The sequence below is a fragment of the Oryctolagus cuniculus genome, chromosome 14 (genome assembly GCF_964237555.1).
Source record: "Oryctolagus cuniculus chromosome 14, mOryCun1.1, whole genome shotgun sequence".
NCBI classification, from domain to species: Eukaryota; Metazoa; Chordata; class Mammalia; order Lagomorpha; family Leporidae; genus Oryctolagus; species Oryctolagus cuniculus.
Window position 1 is genome coordinate 86,951,877 of NC_091445.1, and position 18,704 is coordinate 86,970,580.

General features: G+C 40.0%; 1 protein-coding gene across 50 annotated transcripts in view; it reads left to right on the plus strand.

Annotated features, from left to right (window-relative positions):
- The window catches only part of ERBIN (erbb2 interacting protein), a 134,638-nt gene that overhangs the window by 85,595 nt on the left and 30,339 nt on the right, over positions 1-18,704 (plus strand). For 48 of the 50 annotated variants that reach the window (XR_011382068.1, XR_011382069.1, XM_051853683.2 and 45 more), the window contains 3 exons: positions 2,336-2,435; positions 16,581-16,702; positions 17,613-17,786. Coding sequence is in view for 46 of the 50 variants with exons in the window: in XM_051853683.2 (XP_051709643.2) it covers positions 2,336-2,435; positions 16,581-16,702; positions 17,613-17,786 (396 nt within the window). In the remaining 4 variants the exon portion in view is untranslated. The remainder of the gene's footprint in view (positions 1-2,335; positions 2,436-16,580; positions 16,703-17,612; positions 17,787-18,704) is intronic. The other 2 variants (XR_011382070.1, XR_011382071.1) reach the window with 1 other exon arrangement.

The window sequence follows — 18,704 nt, forward strand, 5'->3', positions numbered from 1 at the left end:
CTGGGAAAGCAGTAGAAGATGGCCTAAGTGCTTGGATCCCTGCGCCTACGTGGAAGACACACAGGAAGCTCCTGGCTACTACTGGCTTCGGATTGGCTCATCTCTGACCGTTGCAGCAGTTTGGGGAGTGAACCAGCAGATGGAAGACCTTTCTCTCTGTCCGTCCCTCCCTCTCTGTTAACTTTACCTTTCAAATAGATAAATACCTATCAAATAGATAAAAGAATAGAGGTTAAAATTATCTTACCTGAAATACTTGAGTCCATAGTATTTTGGGTTTGGGAATTTTTGCATATACATATTAAGGTATTTTAGGGATAGGACAGAGGTCTCGGCACAAAATTCATTTATGTTTAAACATACTTTATACATGTAGCTTGAAGGCAATTTTATGCAGAATTTTTGGTGTACCTTGAATTTTAACTTCATTTCCATCACATAAGGTCTGGTGTGGAATTTTCAGTTTGTTGCACTGTGTTGGTGCTCAAAAAGCTTCAGATTTTAGGGCATTTTAGATTTTTGGATTAGAAATTCTCAATCTTTAAATGATTAGATTAGTGAATGGTGGGAGAGATGGGTGAGTATAGATACAAGGGTTATATGCCTCAAAAGGAATTTGAACTTGAGGTTGGCTGGCGCTGTGGCTCAATAGGCTAATCCTCCGCCTGTGGTGTCGGCACACCGGGTTCTAGTCCCAGTTGGGGTGCCGGATTCTGTCCCAGTTGCTCCTCTTCCAGTTCAGCTCTCTGCTGTGGCCCAGGAGTGCAGTGGAGGATGGCCCAGGTCCTTGGGCCCTGCACCCGCGTGGGAGACCAGGAGAGGCACCTGGCTCCTGGCTCCAGATCGGCACGGTGCGCCGGCCGTGGCGGCCATTGGAGGGTGAACCAACGGCAAAGGAAGACCTTTCTCTCAGTCTCTCTCTCTCACTGAACACTCTGCCTATCAAAAAAATAAAAAATAAAAAAAATAAATTTGAGGTTAGAGAAGTAATGCTCTCACAACATTGTAAGTACTACCCCCACCTGGAGAGAGTGAACGAGATGTAGGAGAATAGCCAAACTTGTGTTTGAAGCTTTGGGGAAGAACTGTTTTGGGAAAAGAGTAGAGTTACAACTTTCATTGTGGAAGTAAAGGAAAACATGCTCACAAGTTTGGATGCTCGATAGTTTGCTGCAAAACAAAGAGAGGGCACAGAGAAAATGGAAAATGTTCAAATAGGATTGAGTTCCAGTCTCCTGGCTTCATTCTGGCCCATCTGTAGCTGTTGCAGGCATTTAGGCAGTGAACCAGCAGTTGAAAGATCTGTCTCTTTCTCTCTCTTTTGTTATATATGATTTTCAAATAAAAGACAGTGATTGGAATTTTTTAAAAAAAGCAACAGTGAATAATGGGTTGGAATTAACTAGCTAGACGGTTATCACAGGTGTAGGTCCAAAGAATTAATTTATAGGGTGGCATAAGAGGGGAGGATTGGGAGTTTGGAATCAGTGTTTTGTTGTTGTTGTTGTTGTTGTTGTTGTTGTGGGACTCTAAGTAACTAGATTGGTATTTGTTAACTAGCAAGGGAAAAATTCTTAAGAAAAAATGAGGTCCAAAATTACCTGGGTGATGTGACACTTGGTGTCATTAATGGAGTCAGGAGACATGAGGGGATTTGTTTTAAGCACTCATTGTTTAGCTGCTAACCAGAATAAATCTTTACACAGCTAGACTAAATCTTCCAGATGATTTTTGTAAAATACTTTTTGCAAAGGGAAATATTAAGAGTACAAAATAACAGAAAATGAAAAGGCTTATTTTACAGCTTTATTAAATGAGTGTGATAATAATTATTAGACTGTGATGTGCTTAGTGTATGAAATCTTTTAAGCTAAAAGTATTTCAGTGATAATTGCAATACAAAATAAATTTGTTTTGAACTAAAAGCTACTTTTTTAATTTGGATCTTTATGTCATTCAAAAAATTTTAATGTCTTCTCATTGACATGTAGAAATAACACATTTATGGTATACATTGTGGTATTTCATTATTTACAATAATTAAAGATTAGATCAAAGCCATTATATCTGTCTCCTCAGACATGTATCTGTGAGAACATTCAGAATCCTCTCTGTTAACCATTTTTAAATATTCAATTGTTGTCAACTGTAGTTACTCTGCTGTGCTGTTGCACATTAGGGATTATTCCTCCAAGTTAAGTCAGTGCTTAAAGTGTTGTCATGTACATTTAAATTTGTTATTGTCACCTGCACATTGATACTTATTTCGAGGAATTGCTGGATATGCATTTGCTTTAGGGTTGATGAACATTAAACATTTATTTTCTCTCCCTAGTCCAAACCCCTGATACCTCTTCAAAAAGAAACTGATTCAGAGACTCAGAAAATGGTGCTTACTAACTACATGTTCCCTCAGCAGCCAAGGACTGAGGATGGTAGGAACTTACGAATTTTTTTTCTTTTCAGAAACAAATACTGAGTAAAGCAAAGGTATGAAGCAAATTTTAAGTCTCAGAAATTTAATAGATGGGCGGAACTCTGAAGAATTGATAAAAATGTTCTCTTAAACTTCATTATAGATTTTTATATTAAAAATCACTCAGTTGTAACTTAAAAAATGGATGTTAAGTTTTACATAATTGGAACTCAGCTGTATGTTAAAAATGCATGTTAAGTTTTGCATAAAATCAGGAAATGTTTCACTCACTCCTGTGATAAACTTCAACTATCCTTGGATTTCTACATTAGATCAGGATAATTTGTAGAACTCTGGCAATAAATGTTATTTATAAGTTCTTTCATATATTTTATCCAATAAAAGAATTACTGTTGGCCACTAATTTTTTTTGTGGTTTATGATGTGAAGAGTAGGGACCAAATTATTTCTGATATAGTAGTCTGTGCTTATGTGTAACATTTAGAACATTTATTGTTTTATATTTAAAATATAATTTTTATTTATTTTCCTGAAACAGTGAAAATCTATTGTCTATACATTAACTATTAAGGTATTAAAAAACTGAAAAATACAAATTATTTATTTTTGACAGGTAGAGTTATAGACAGTGAGAAAGAGAGAGAGAGAGAAAGAGAAAGGTCTTCCTTCCATTGGTTCACTTCCCAAATGGCCGCTGCAGCCGGTGCTGCACCGATCCAAAGCCAGGAGCCAGGTGCTTCCTCCTGGTCTCCCATGCAGGTGCAGAGGCCCAAGGACTTGGGCCATCTTCTACTTCTTTCCCAGGCCATAGCAGAGAGCTGGATTGGAAGAGGGGTAGCCGTTACTCGAACTGGCACCGATATGGGATGCTGGCGCCACAGGTGGAGGATTAACCTACTGCGCCACAGTGCCAGCCCCTGAGAAATACAAATTAATCATTGATTTTAATTTCTAATATATCATGAGCAAGTTTAACAAGTTACTTAGCTCCAGTTTCCCTGTTTTCTCTAATTAAAGAATTTTTAATTGTTCTTTTTTTTTTTTTGTAATTGACACATAGTAATTGTGCATATTTGTGACATTTTAAGATATATATATATACACACACACATAATATATAAAGATCAGCCGCCGGCGCCGTGGCTCAATAGGCTAATCCTCCGCCTGTGGCACCAGCACACTGGGTTCTAGTCCCGGTTGGGGCGCTGGATTCTGTCCTGGTTGCCCCTCTTCCAGGCCAGCTCTCTGCTGTGGCCAGGGAGGGCAGTGGAGGATGGCCCAAGTGCTTGGACCCTGCACCCGCATGGGAGGCCAGGAGAGGCACCTGGCTCCTGGCTTCGGATCAGCGCGATGTGCCGGCCGTGGCAGCCACTGGAGGGTGAACCAATAGCAAAAGGAAGACCTTTCTCTCTGTCTGTCTCTCTCACTGTCCACTCTGCCTGTAAAAAAAAAAAAAAAAAAAAAACAAAAAAAACAAACAAACAAACAAAAAAAAAACAACTAATATTCATTTTGGCCAAGAATGCACAGAAAGATGTATTCTTATATACTATTGGTGGAAGTACAAATTGGCTTTGGCTCAGCATGGTGCGCTGACCGCGGCGGCCATTGGAAGGTGAACCAACGGTAAAGGAAGACCTTTGTCTCTCTCTCTCTCTCTCACTGTCCATTCTGCCTGTAAAAAAAAAAAAAAAAAAGATCCGATCAGGGCATCTTCAGATCAGTCACCTCAAATATGTATGTTTGAGAACATTCAAAATCCTGTTACTGGGGGCCGGCGCTGTTGTGCGACAGGTAAAGCCACTCTCTGCAGTGCTGGCATCCCATATGGGCACTGGTTCAAGACCTAGCTGCTCCACTTCTTACCCAGCTCTCTGCTATGGTTTGGGAAAGCAGTGGAAGATGGCTCAAGTCCTTGAGCCCCTGCACCCATGTGGGAGACCCAAAAGAAGCTCCTAGCTCCTAGCTTCAGATCGACCTAGCTCCGGCCATTGTGGCCATTTGAGGAGTTAACCAGTGGGTAGAAGATCCCTCTCTCTCTGCCTCTGCCTCACTGCCTCTCTGTAACTCTGCCTTTCAAATAAATAAATAATTCTTTTAAAAAAATCCTATCACTAAAAAAACCCTATTACTTTCTATTAAAGTTGTTATTGTTTTAAACTATGGTTATTATACTGTGCTTTTTTTTTTTTTATTTTGAAGATTGGTTTATTTATTTGAAAGGCAGAAATAGAGAAAGAGACAAACAGAGAATGTGAGATCTTCGATCCACTGGTTCACTCCCCAAATGGCCACAATGGCCGGAGTGGGCCAGACCAAAACCAGAAGCTTCTTCCAGGTTTCCCACTTGGGTGCAGAGGCCCAAGTACTTAGACTATCTTCTGCTGCTTTCTCAGGTGCATTAGCAGGGAGCTGGATTGGAAGTGAAGCAGCTGGGACTTGAACCAGTGCCCAAATGGGATTCTGACACCGCAGGCAGAGGCTTAACCTTCTGTGCCACAGTGCCGGCCCCAAAACTGTGCTGTTGAATTATTAGGAGTTACTTCTCCTGTGTAGTTGCATCTCTATACCTGTTAACTATGCTTTCTCTATCCTATTTTCTCCCATACCCTTCTCAGGTTCTAGTAAACACAGATGTATTCTTAAATATTTTGAGTTCAACTTTGTACATTCCACATGTGAGAGCATGCATTAGTTGTCTTTTTGTGCCTGTGTTTTTTCAGTTAATGAAATGTCCTGTAGTTCCAATTATGTTGGTACAAATGACAGGACTTCAAGGACTTCATCCTTTTTTATAGCTGAGTAGTAGTGCACAGTTTCATTATTCATTCTTCTGTACAGACATCTAGATCGATTCCCTTTATTGGCTAGTATGAATAGTGCTGCAGTAAATATGCAAATACAGATGTCCTTTAAGTATACTGGTTTCATTTCCTTTGCATGTATTCCCAGTATTGGGATTTCTGGGTAGATGATAGGTAGTTCTTTTTTTTAGTTTTTTGAGAAAACTGCATACACTTCTCTATAATGGTTGTACTTATTTATATATATATATTTTTAAGATTTTATTGATTTATTTGAGAGGTAGAGTTATAGACAGTGAGAGGGAGAGACAGAGAAAGGTCTTCCTTCCGTTGGTTCACTCCCCAAATGGCTGCAATGGCCGGAGCTGCCCCAATCCGAAGCCAGGAGCCAGGTGCTTCTTCCCGGTCTCCCACGCAGGTACAGGGGCCCAAGCACTGGGCCATCTTCTACTGATTTCCCAGGCCATAGCAGAGAGCTGGATTGGAAGATGAGCAGCCGAGACTAGAACCAGTGCCTGTATGGGATGCCAGCGCCAGAGGCAGAAGATTAACCTACTATGCCACGGCATCAGCCCCACTAATTTATATTCTAACCAACATTATATAACGGTTCTCTTTTCCACTTCCTTGATGGCAATTCTTTTTTTTTTTTTTTTTTTTTTAATTGAGGTGGATATTATGGTACTTTAAATTAAGCTGCTGTGGGGCCGGCACTGTGGCTTAGCAGGAAAAAGCCACTGCCTGCAGTGCAGCATCCCATATGGGCACCAGTTCAAGTCCCGGCTGCTCCACTTCCTATCTAGCTCTTTGCCATAGCCCGGGAAAGCAGTCCATATGGGAGACCTGGAAGAAGGTCCTGGCTCCTGGCTTCGGATTGGCACAGCTCTGGCTGTTACAGCCAATTGCAGAGTGAAACAGTGCATGGTTAAGACCTCTCTCTTTCTCTCTCCCTCTCTTTTTCTTTCTTTGTAACTCTGACTTTCGAATAAATAAATATTTAAAAAAAAAATTAAGCTGCTGCTTGGGACTTCCACATCTCATATTGGAGAGCCAGTCCTAGTCCCTTCCATTCCACTTCAGTCTAGCTTCTTTTTTTTAAGATTTATTTATTTATTTGAAAGTCAAAGTTACACAGAGGGAGAAGGAGAGGAGAGGCAGAGAAAGAGGTCTTCATCCAATGGTTCACTCCCCAGTTGGCCGCAACAGCTGGAGCTATACAGATCTGAAGCCTGGAGCTGGAAATTCTTCCAGGTCTCCCATGCTGGTGCAAGAGCCCAAGGACTTGGGCCTTATTCTACTGCTCCCAGGCCAAACCACAGAGCGAGATCAGAAGTGGAGCAGCCGGGACTCAAACCGGCACCCATATTGGGTGCTGGCACTGCAGGCAGTGGCTTTACTCGCTAAGCCACAGCGCAAGCCCCTCTAGCTTCTTGATAATGCTTCCTGGGAGGTAGCAGATGATGGCTCAACTTCTTGGGCCCCTGCCCATTGACATTGGCAATCTGTTTGGAGTTTTTTGCTCCTAACTTTGGCCTATCCCAGCCCTGGCTGTTTTGAGAATTTGGGGAGTAGTCCAGTGGGTAGAAAGTATTTCTTTCTCGCTTTCACTTTTCCTTTCAAATAAATAAGTAAATCTTCTAAAAATTATTTTTGTATGTGTGTATGCATGTACGTATGTGAGAGAGAGTGCTCCTGTCTGCTGATTTACTTTCCAAATACTGTGGTCAAGGCTCTTAGGTAGGACTGATGCCAGGAAGCAGAAACTCAGTCAAGGTCTCCAATCTGGGTGGCAGAAACCCAATTACCTCAACCATCACCTCTGCCCCCCAGGATTTAAATTAGCAGAAAGCTGGAATCTGGAGCCAAAGGCAAGAATCAATCCTAGGTATTCCAGAGCAGGACCCAGAGGTCTTACCTGGTATGTTGATCACTGGGCTCCACACCCATCGCTATTTCTTATCTCTACAATAACAGCCATTCTCACTGAGGTAAGCCAGCGTCTAATTCACTAGGCTAAACACTCCTACTTTTTTTGCCTTTTTGGTGATAGCTGTTCTAACTGGGAAGAGGTGATAGTAGATGGTGGTTTTGATCTACATTTCCTTGACTGATGTTAAGCATTTTATCACATACTGGCCATTGTATATCCTCCTTTGAAAAATGTCTACTCAGATCATTTGCCCATTTTTAAAGTAAGATTATTTCGTGATTTTGCTCTTGCAGCTTTTGAATTCTTTATATATCCTTGTCAGGTGAATAGTTTACAGATATATTCTCCCATTCTGTGGGTTGTACCTTCACTCTGCTGTTTGCTTTGCTGTTCAGAAACTTTTTGGTTTATCTCATTTTTCTGTTTTTCATTTTGGTGCCTGAGTAGTTAGGTTATATCCAAAAATTCTTTGCCTAGAGTAATGTTCTAAAGCATTTCTCCTTTATTTTCTTCTAGTAGTTTCATAGTTTAAGGTCTTATATTTAAGTCTGTGATCCATTTTGAGTTGATTTTTGTAAATGGTGAAAACTAGAGGTCTAGCTTCTTGGTCCGCATATGGAGAACCAATTTTCCCAGCACCTTTTTTTGAAGATCAGTGTACATTCTTGGTTCCTGTGTTGAAATCAGTTTGCTGTATATACATTGACTTATTTCTGTGTTCTAGAGTCTGTTCCAACAGTCTGTTTGTTTTTATGCCAATACCATACTGTGTTGCCTTCTGTTACTTTATAGTATGACTTAAAGTCAAGTGTTCTAATGCTTCCAACTTTGTTCTTTTTGTTAAAGATTGCTTTGGCTATTCAGTGTCTTTGTTTCATACACATTCTAGAAATGCTTTTTTCTGTTTCTGTCAGGGATGTCATTTGTATTTTGATAGAAATTGTATTGAATTACTATGGACATTATAATTTCCAATTCATGGGGCCGGCGCCGTGGCTCACTTGGTTAATCCTCCATCTGTGGCACTGGCATCCCATATGAGCGCTGGTTCTAGTCCCGGTTGCCCCTCTTCCAGTCCAGCTCTCTGCTGTGGCCTGGGAGAGCAGTGGAGGATGGCCCAAGTGCTTGGGCCCTGCACCCCATGGGAGACCAGGAGGAAGCAGCTGGCTCGGGGCTTCGGATTGGCGCAGCGCCGGCCGTAGCAGCCATTTTGGGGCTGAACCAATGGAAGGAAGACCTTTCTCTCTGTCTCTCTCTCTCTCACTGTCTATAACTCTACCTGTCAAATAAATTTTAAAAAATGCAGACACAACTATTGCATTATTTAAAAAAATAATTTCCAATTCATAAACATGGAATGTATTTCCCTTTTTTGTTCTAACAAATTTTTGGTGAAGCTTTAGGCTTTTCAATATCTAAATTCATGTTGCCAGAGTGATGGTTTGGCATAATAGTTAACCTGCCAATTAGCACATCTGCTCTGGCTTCTGATTTCAGGTTCCTGCCACCCACATGGGAACCCTGGATTGAGTTTCAGACTCCCAGCTTTGGCCTCCTGACTATTGCTGGCATTAGGGTAGTGAAATGCTCTCTTCTCTGCATCTCAATTAAAAAAATTTTTAAGTATGTTTTCTGGGGAGAGATATCTGAGCTCCTTTTCTATTTGGATGACGTTCTCTCTTTTATCTTGCTGCTGTAAGATTTCCAATGATTGAAAGTGGACATCTTTGTCTTGTTCCTGATTTTAGAGGAAACAATTACAGGTTTTTGCTATTCTATATGATGTAAGCTGTGGATTTGTCATATATAGCCCCTATTGTGTTGGTTTTTTTTGTTTTGAGGGTTTTGGTCATGAAAGAATTTTGATTTTTATCAAATGTTTCCTTGCATCTGTGGAGATGAATATTTGCTTTTTATCCTTCATTCCATATTTGTAATGTGTTATGTATGTGGAACCATTTTTGCATCCATGGGGTAAATTCTACTTTACATATTGTTGGATTTGATTTGCTAATATTTGGTTAGAATTTTTGCATCTCTCTTCATAGATGAGTCTGTAGTGTTTTTTGTTTTTTTGTTCTTTTTTCCTTGTCTGCTTTTGGTATCAGTATAAATACTGTGGTGTTATAGAATGAATTTAGAAGTGGTCCTTCCCTTTCAATACTGCAGAGTAGTTGGAAAACAATTGGTGTCTTTTAAAAATTTTGAAAAATTCAGAAGTGAAGTGGCTTAGCATTGGCCTTTCTTTGTTGGGAGACTTTATTACTGATTAAATCTTATTGTTGATTCATCTGTTAATGTTTTCTATGTTTTTGTGGTTCACTTTGGTATGTTAATCTATCCAGCAATTTATTTCTTCTAGGCTTTCCAGTTTGTTGCATATGGTTTCTCATAATAGTCCCTAATGAGCCTTTGTATTTCTTTTTTTACGATTTATTAATTTGAAAGGCAAAATTATGGGGGTCGGGAGAAGAGAGTGATCTTTCATGTGCTACTTTACTCCTCAAATGGCTGCAGTGCCTGGGGCTGGGCCAGTCCAAAGCCAAGAGCCTGGAACTCCATCTGGGTTTCCTACTTGGGAGTCAGGGAACCATGCACTTGGGCCATCTTCTGCTTTGCAGGTGTGCTAGCAGGGAGCTGCATCAGAAGTGGAGCAGCCTGGACTCCAACAAGCATTCCCATATGGGATAATGGTGTTGCAGGCAGCGGCTTAACCTACTGTGGCACAATGCCAACCCCAGGCCTTTGCATTTCTGTAGTATCGGGTTCTGTGTGTCCTCTTTCTTTGGTTTTTTTGATTGCATTTCTTTGGTTCTTTTCTTCTTCTTCTTCTTCTTCTTCTTTTTTTTTTTTTTTCTTGGTTAGTCTGGCTAAAGTTTATCCATTCATCTTTTCGAAAAAACAAGTCTTTATTTCATTGATCTTATGTATTTTTTAATCTATTTTGTTTATGCTCTGATCTTTATTTCTTTCCTTCTATCTTTGAGTTTGGTTTCTTCTTGCTTTTTAAGTTCCTTGAGTTTTATCATTAGGTTATTAATTTGTAATCTATTATTTTTAAATGTCAGCACTTCCTATAATCTTCCTAGTGTTGCTTTTGCAATATCCCATAGGTTCTGTATATTGTGTGTTTTCATTTTCATTGGTTTCAAGAAATTTTTAAGTTTCTCTTGACTTATTGGCCAATTGATCTTTCAGAGAGAATGTTGTTTGAGTTCTGTGTATTTGTACAGTTTCTAGTATTAGTCATGCTATATCAGTTTGGCTTTGTTGAGACTTGCTTTGTGGCCCAACATATGGTCTCTGCAGCTGTTAGATGAAATGGTCAATAAATGTCTGTTAGCTCCATTTAGTCCAAAGTATAGTTAAACTCCAATGTTTCTGGGTTGATTTTTATTGATGAGAGTGGAATTTTGAAGTATGTAACTCTTAGTTTTATTTCTTAATTTTTTTTTTTTGACAGGCAGAGTGGACAGTGAGAAAGAGACAGAGAGAAAGTTCTTCCTTTTTGCCGTTGGTTCACCCTCCAATGGCCGCCGCAGCCAGCGCGCTACGGCCAGCGCATTGCGCTGATCTGAAGGCAGGAGCCAGGTGCTTCTCCTGGTCTCCCATGGGGTGCAGGGCCCAAGCACTTGGGCCATCCTCCACTGCACTCCCTGGCCACAGCAGAGAGCTGGCCTGGAAGAGGGGCAACCGGGACAGAATCCGGTGCCCCTACCGGGACTAGAACCCGGTGTGCCGGCGTCGCAGGCAGAGGATTAGCCTCCCTACTCTTCTTATAGAAGACCCCCAGTGCATATGCTTATTCGCTTAATGGTGTCCCATAAGTCTTAGAAACTTTTCCTTGTTCCTTTTTTGAAACTATCTTACTGGGTTATTTCAGAAGCTCTATCTTTAAGCTCACACATTCTGTCTGGTAATTTTGCTGTTGAGGCTGTCAACTGTATTTTTTTTTTTTTTAATTTCATTTATTGAGTTTTTTGGGTCCAAGATTTTTTTTTTTTTTTTTTTTTTTTTTTTGACAGATAGAATTAGACAGTGAGAGAGAGAGCCTGGACCTTCTCCTGCACGGGTGCGGGGCTCCCAAGGACTTGGACCATCCTCTGCTGCTTTCCCAGGTGCATTAGCAGGGAGCTGGATGGGAAATAGAGCAGACAGGACTCAAACTGGCACCCATATGAGATGCTGGCACTGAAGGCTGGGCCTTTAACCCACTGTGCCACAATGCCAGCCCCAAAATAATAAATTTTTAAAATGGGGGCCCAGCACTGTGGCATCATGGGTAAAGATGCTGCCTGCAGTGCCAGTTCTAGTCCCAGCTACTCCACTTCTGATCCAGCTCTCTGGTATGGCCTTGGAGAGCAGGAGAAGGTGGCCCAAGTCCTTGGGCCTCTGCACCCATGTGGGAGACCTGGAAGAGGCTCCTGGCTTAAGATCGCTGCATTTCCAACCATTGACACCAACTGGAGAGTGAACCAGCCGATGGAAGACCTCTCTCTCTCTGCCTCTCCTTCTCTCTGTGTGTAACTCTGAGTTTAAATAAATAAATCTTTAAAAAAAAAAAAAAAACCTTAGAAAAAATTGGTCCTGGTATTGTGGCATAGCAGGTTATGTTGCTTGAAATGCCCACATCCCATATTGGATTGCTGGTCTGAGTCCCAGCTACTCTGCTTCCAATCCAGCTTCCTGCTAAAGCGCCTAGGAAGGAAGTGAAGGATGACCCAAATAGTAGGGCCCCTGCTACCCTTGATGGAATTCCCTGTTCCTGGTTTTGGCTTGGCTCAACCCAGACTATTGTGACCATCTAGGGAGTGAACCAGTGGATGGTCATTATGTCTGCCTCTGTCTCTCCCTCTGTCATTATGCCTTTCAAATATAGATGAATAAGTCTCTCTTAAAAAAAAAAACAGAAAAATGATGGCTGACATTGTGGTGTAGCAGGTAAAATCATCACCAGCATCCCATATGAGCACTAGTACATTTCCCAATTGTTTCACTTCCAATCCAGCTCCCTGTTAATGGCCTGCAAAAAGCAGCAGAAGATGGCCCAAGTGCTTGGGCTGTTGCCACCCACATGGGAGACCCAGATGAAACTCCTGGCTTCAGTTTGGCTCAGCCCTGGCTGTTGTATACATTTGGGAATTGAACCAGCAAATGAATGATATCTCTCTCCTTCTCTAACTATAACTCTGCTTTTAAAATAAATATAAATTTTTTTTTTTGCTTTCAAACTTTTATTTAATGAATATAAATTTCCAAAGTACAGCTTATGGATTACAATGGCTTCCCCCCCATAACGTCCCTCCCACCCGCAACCCTCCCCTTTCCCACTCCCTCTCCCGTTCCATTCACATCAAGATTCATTTTCAATTCTCTTTATATACAGAAGATCAGTTTAGCATACATTAAGTAAATATTTCAACAGTTGGCTCCCACACAGAAACATAAAGTGAAAAATACTGTTTGAGTACTAGTTATAGCATTAAATCTCAATGTACAGCACACTAAGGACAAAGATCCTACATGAGGAGTAAGTGCACAGTGACTCCTGTTGTTGACTTAACAAATTGACAGTCTTGTTTATGGCATCAGTAATCACTCTAGGCTCTTGTCATGAGCTGCCAAGGCTATGGAAGCCCCCTGAGTTCACCGACTCTGATCATATTTAGAGAAGGCCATGGTCAAAAGTGGAAGTTCTCTCCTCCCTTCAGAGAAAAATAATTTTCCTGATGTTATAAGACAGAAAAGAAAAATAATAGCCAGTTTGAATCAAACAGTGCTATCTACTATGTATCCATTAAAATTCTCATGCTTTAAACAGCCTCCAAAATAGATACTGTTACCATCGATTGCCTCTTGGTTTACAACACTTAAAATATCATCTGGACCTTTATAGAAATAGTTCTAAATCCTGCATTAAGCCATTTTAACTTGAGTTGTTACTACTGGTTTCCATTTTCACTATGCACATCTGCCTGGCCTAATTTTTCTATCATTTTGCTGTATTTTCTTTCTGTTTATACTTTTTTTTTTTTTTTTTTTTGACAGGCAGAGTGGTTAGAGAGAGAGAGAGAAAGGTCTTCCTTTTGCCGTTGGTTCACCCTCCAATGGCCGCCACGGCTGGCGCACTGCGGCCAGCGCACCGTGCTGATCCGAAGGCAGGAGCCAGGTGCTTCTCCTGGTCTCCCATGGGGTGCAGGGCCCAAGCACTTGGGCCATCCTCCACTGCCTTCCCGGGCCACAGCAGAGAGCTGGCCTGGAAGAGGGGCAACCGGGACAGAATCCGGTGCCCCGACCGGGACTAGAACCCGGTGTGCCAGCGCCGCAAGGTGGAGGATTAACCTAGTGAGCCGCAGCGCCGGCCTCTTTCTGTTTATTCTTAAATGAGATCATAGTTCAGGTAAGAAATTTCTTTCTGATAGGAAAAATAGAACTAACAAAATCTTGCCACTGTTAATTTTTTTTAACTTTCATTTAGCAAATATAAATTTCCAAAGTACAGCTTATGGATTACAATGGCTTCCCCCCACCCCATAACTTCCCTCCTGCCCGCAACCCTCCCCTTTCCCACTCCCTCTCCCATTCCATTCACATCAAGATTCATTTTCAATTATCTTTATATACAGAAAATCAATTTAGTATATATTAAGTAAAGATTTCAACAGTTTACACCCACTCAGAACATAAAGTGTAAAATACTGTTTGAGTACTAGTTATAGCATTAATTCACATTGAATAACACATTAAGGACAAGAGACCCTACATGAGGAATAAGTGCACAGTGACTCCTGTTGTTGACTTAACAAATTGACACTCTTGTTTATGGCATCAGTAATCACCCTAGGCTCTAGTCATGAGTTGCCAAGGCTTTGGAAGCCTTTTGAACCACTGTTAATTTTAGAGTAGCGCAGAGTATATAATGGAAAAGCTTGAAATATAAGTATCAATTATGATAATTTGAGTGCTCTTAGAAGTTGTAACGTCACTTCCAAGTTTCTTACTTTGGATGTTTTAAGCAGTGCATTCAACAATGCCATTAAAATACTGAATCGGAGACTGCAGTTGTGTGATAAGATCAGTGAATTTCTTTTCAGTTGCATGAAAAGTTTTTCCTTCCCTCTAAGAAATAGATATGTTAGGCAGTATATTCTTGGGTTTGGGTTTTATACCAATTAGAGAGCATTAAACACTTTGTTCACATTTAGTTCATTTTTATTAACCCTCTTATGTAATAGGCAGTGTGGTACAGCTAATACTTAAAAGCCATTACCTTCAAGTATCTAATAAATTATTATCTACACATCCATGTAACAATATATGTATAACTGGGAACACAAGATATTAGGGGAATGTCAGTCTGAAGGTTTTTATTACATTTCTTTTCACAGTGAAGTGTGATTTGCCTCTGGAGGCTGGGGAAAGGACATTTGAGGCAAGTGGTGAAGAGCAATGTGTACTGAAATTAGCCTAATAGAGAAGGAAGTAAAGCCTGGAGTGGGTTTAATAGGGAGAAAAAGAAAGGTGGTTAAGGAACTGAAAATTTGGCATTAGTAATAAAGAAGTGAGTGATTTGCAGGGGCAGGTGTGCTAGGGAAGTGGAAAAGTTTCATGAAAGCCGTGATCTTAATGATCATTAGTCACCTGGATGGATACTGGGATTGAGAACATCAAGGAACTATAAAATCACAGTGTTGGTGATGGGGTCATCACATCTTTCAGGATATTGGCAGGTCTGGAGAGAAAATCTGTAGCCAAATACTTGAGTCCTTAATGAAAGGATATGATTGGATTACCAATCATATAGGGACAGAGCATTATTACCTATGAATAATCACCTTAATAATAACAACCACCTGTCGTTGAAGGCGTGGGATTAATGGTCAGAAGGGAGTAGGATAGAAGTTGACAGGAGTGAGGTTGCTTGTGAGTACCTTGTGGTTCTGCATAGTGTGCAAAATTCTGTCACTATAATCCAACACTCTTAGTGATCTCTGGGTGAGTCTAGTGATTGGAATTACTGCCGTAAGTAGGAGAGAGATTTATATGAATCCCAGAAATAGTCTTTGTTGGATACTACTTGGGTCTCTTTCCCTCATTAAGGATACCACAAAAGTGTATCAACGGGAGTTTGAACCATAGCCCACATTTGTTTTGAATAACAACAGAAATTCTGATTTGGTGACTAAATGTTAAGCAATGCAACCAAACAAGTAGAAAATATTTGTGAGCTGAATAATGAATACAGAGAATAGGATAAATCAGAAAGTTCTGTTCTCATGAATAGTATTTGTTTTCATGGCATACTTAGTATAGACATGAGATTTTAAAAGGATAGAAGCCTTCAACAAGGGCTTAATATAAATGATAATTTAAAGTTTTTAGCATTATGCTAGTTTCATATAAACATTCAAATTGACCATGTATGGGTATTCCAGGAATTTCAGTTTTCTTATTAGCTAATAATTTTGGTGCTTTTAATCTTTTTTTTTTTTTTCAGGCAGAGTTAGAGACAGAGAGAAAGGTCTTCCTTTTCTGTTGGTTCACCCCTCAGTGGCCGGCGCACTGAGCCGATCTGAAGTCAGGAGCCAGGTGCTTCCTCCTGGTCTCCCATGGGGTGCAGGGCCCAAGCACTTGGGCCATCCTCCACTGCCCTCCCAGGCCACAGCAGAGAGCTGGCCTGGAAGAAGAGCAACCGGGACAGAATCTGGCGCCCCAGCTGGGACTAGAACCCCGGGTGCCGGCGCTGCAGGTGGAGGATTAGCCAAGTGAGCCGTAGCGCCGGCTGCTTTTAATTTCTTCTTAAGTAGTGATAGTCATTTTTTTAATGGATAAAAGAGTTGTGATTTTTCTCTTGTATTACAGTTTCTGTAGAGTGTAAAATAGTTGAAAGGATTTTTTAAGTCCTAACATTTTTAGTGATCTACCTTGTATATAATGTTTAATGCAAAGATGGCATACCATTGAGGTAATCCTTTTTATCAAAATATCTTAATGTTATCAAACTTTCCCATGCCCCTATACACATAATAAACTACTGGAATTAGAAGTTACAAAAATGCAAATTTGAACAAAATTATATCTTATATACAGTATTACCATGTTACCTTGCAGGGTAGTTCACAGAACTGTCTGTCTAGTGTTTTAATTGATAGACTCTCTTCAGGGCCCCTTCTGGTATAAAAACAAGAGACACATCAGCTGCAGAGAGAGAAAAGATAATGTGATTTACTTTGTAAAGAAACCTTAGAATCACAGTCTGATAGTTACCTTAGGGTTTTATTGCTGCTATCCTTGCCAGCCTTAACTTAGACTTGCTCTGAAGAACATAACACATAAAGAAAATTATTACTAAATAGTGGTTTTCTATAATTACAGTAATATGTAGTTTTTTGGTTTTTCTTTTCTCCAGTTATGTTCATATCAGATAATGAAAGTTTTAATCCTTCATTGTGGGAGGAACAGAGGAAACAGCGAGCTCAAGTGGCATTTGAATGTGATGAAGACAAAGATGAAAGGGAAGCACCTCCAAGGGTGAGTCTGCTCCTTCAGATTTAAACAGACCTGCTAATATTTAAATTGGTGCTATACACCTCTACTGTGCTACTTGGGTCTTAAGAAAAACTACTAAATTCATTCCTTGTCCTCAGGGAACTTACTAATCCAAAATATTTCACATGTGAAAACATTTGAGCACAATATAAAATGATGTTATTAAAAGCTGAATTTCTGGTAAAGTTAATTTAAGAGAAAACCAGACTCTTCTTTAGGCTAGGGAAATTAACCAGAACTTCGTCTCTAATTAGTGGCTTTTAAAACTCGAGTTGAGTTTTCTTCCTTGTTCCCTAAATTTATAGTGATTTTCCCCCTTTCCTTTAAGATTTAATTACATAAATCCCGGAAATTAATAACTTTTTGTTACAGATATTTCGATTCCTTATGGGATTGAGAACATGTGTCACAATGATTTTAGTAGAAAGTACATATTTACAGTTTACTTAAGGATGTAATTATTTGCCACTTATGTACCTAGCTGAATCCCAGAAAATGACAGTTAGGCTGACCTTGGCAGAGTTCTGTTCCTGGCACAGGAGACTTAAGTGTATGTGTGAATTTTACATTTGGATAAATGTCTAGATGGTAGAAAGCATATCTGTTTCAAACCCAAGTGACACAATTTTGTCAGTATCCCCACTGTGTCTCCAAATAGAAAATATTTAAGTCTGTTGGAAAAAGATTTCAAAACATTAAAATTTGTAGTTAAGTCTTTAACTATTTTGTGCTAAAACCACATTTTTTAAAGTCTAAAATACTTTTAAAACCTGTCATCTGTCCTCAGAGTTGTGAGCTAGGTATTTGGTGTAGTTCAGATGGATTATAAAATTTTTTGAGATTGACATTAGAAATATTTATACTTTATGTTTCACTTATTTAATTCCTCTAGGAAGGAAATTTAAAGAGATATCCAACACCATACCCAGATGAGCTTAAGAATATGGTCAAAACTGTTCAAACCATTGTACATAGATTAAAAGATGAAGAGACCAATGAAGACTCTGGAAGAGATTTAAAACCACATGAAGATCAGCAAGTTGTAAACAAAGATATGGGTGAAAAGGTTAGAAAACTCAATTCAAAGGGATTGACAAAGCCTATATCCAACTCATTAAAAATTTTAACTTCTAAATGATAAATTGATCCTTTCTGTATATGCTAAATGTACTTCTAAGTTTGTGGTTTTGTTATCAACTACCTGAACTGCAAAGCTATGGTGATAATGAACTCCCTAATTGCTATTATTATCATTCCATGGCTGTACAATCTTCAGTTTGGCAGGATAGAGTCAACGTAGTCTCTCAAAAAAACCATTGCCTAGGGGATGGCCTCATGGTGCACCAGATTAAGCTGTTGCCTGCAGTGTCAGCATCCCAGATGAGTACCAGTCCGAGTCCCAGCTGCTCCTCTTCCAATCCAGCTCCTTGCTAATGCACCTGGGAAGGCAGTGGAATATGGCTTGAGTATTTGGGATACTGCCACCAGAGTGGGAGAACCATATAGAGTCCAGGCTTCTGGCTTCAGCGTGGTCCAACCCTGGCCATTGCAGCCAGGAAGAGCTCTGTGTCTTTCTCTCCCTGTAACTGTTCCTTTCAAATAAATAAAGTAAATATTTAAAAGCAAGAAAATCATTGCCTGAACAAAGAGTATGCCTGGGAAATGATTATTGGGAAAATATTATTTGTGCCCTCCAGTAATACTGATCCAATCTATCCAATTCTGATTTCAAAGGTAATTGTTAAAACAGACATTTGAATAAGATTTTATCAGATCATTACAGTTACTGTATATCCCACAATGAGCAGAAAACAATTCTGACCATCAGTGTGGAGCTTGCCAAGTTAAGTGACTGATTTGTCTAAGGCAGCCTTGCAACTTTTAAGGGGAAGAGTAGCCTTAGCTGAATTATCAATTATAATGTGGCACATGAATCTTCAGAGGCCACCTGTTCCCCAAATGGGTATTTTTATCTGTGAGTGAT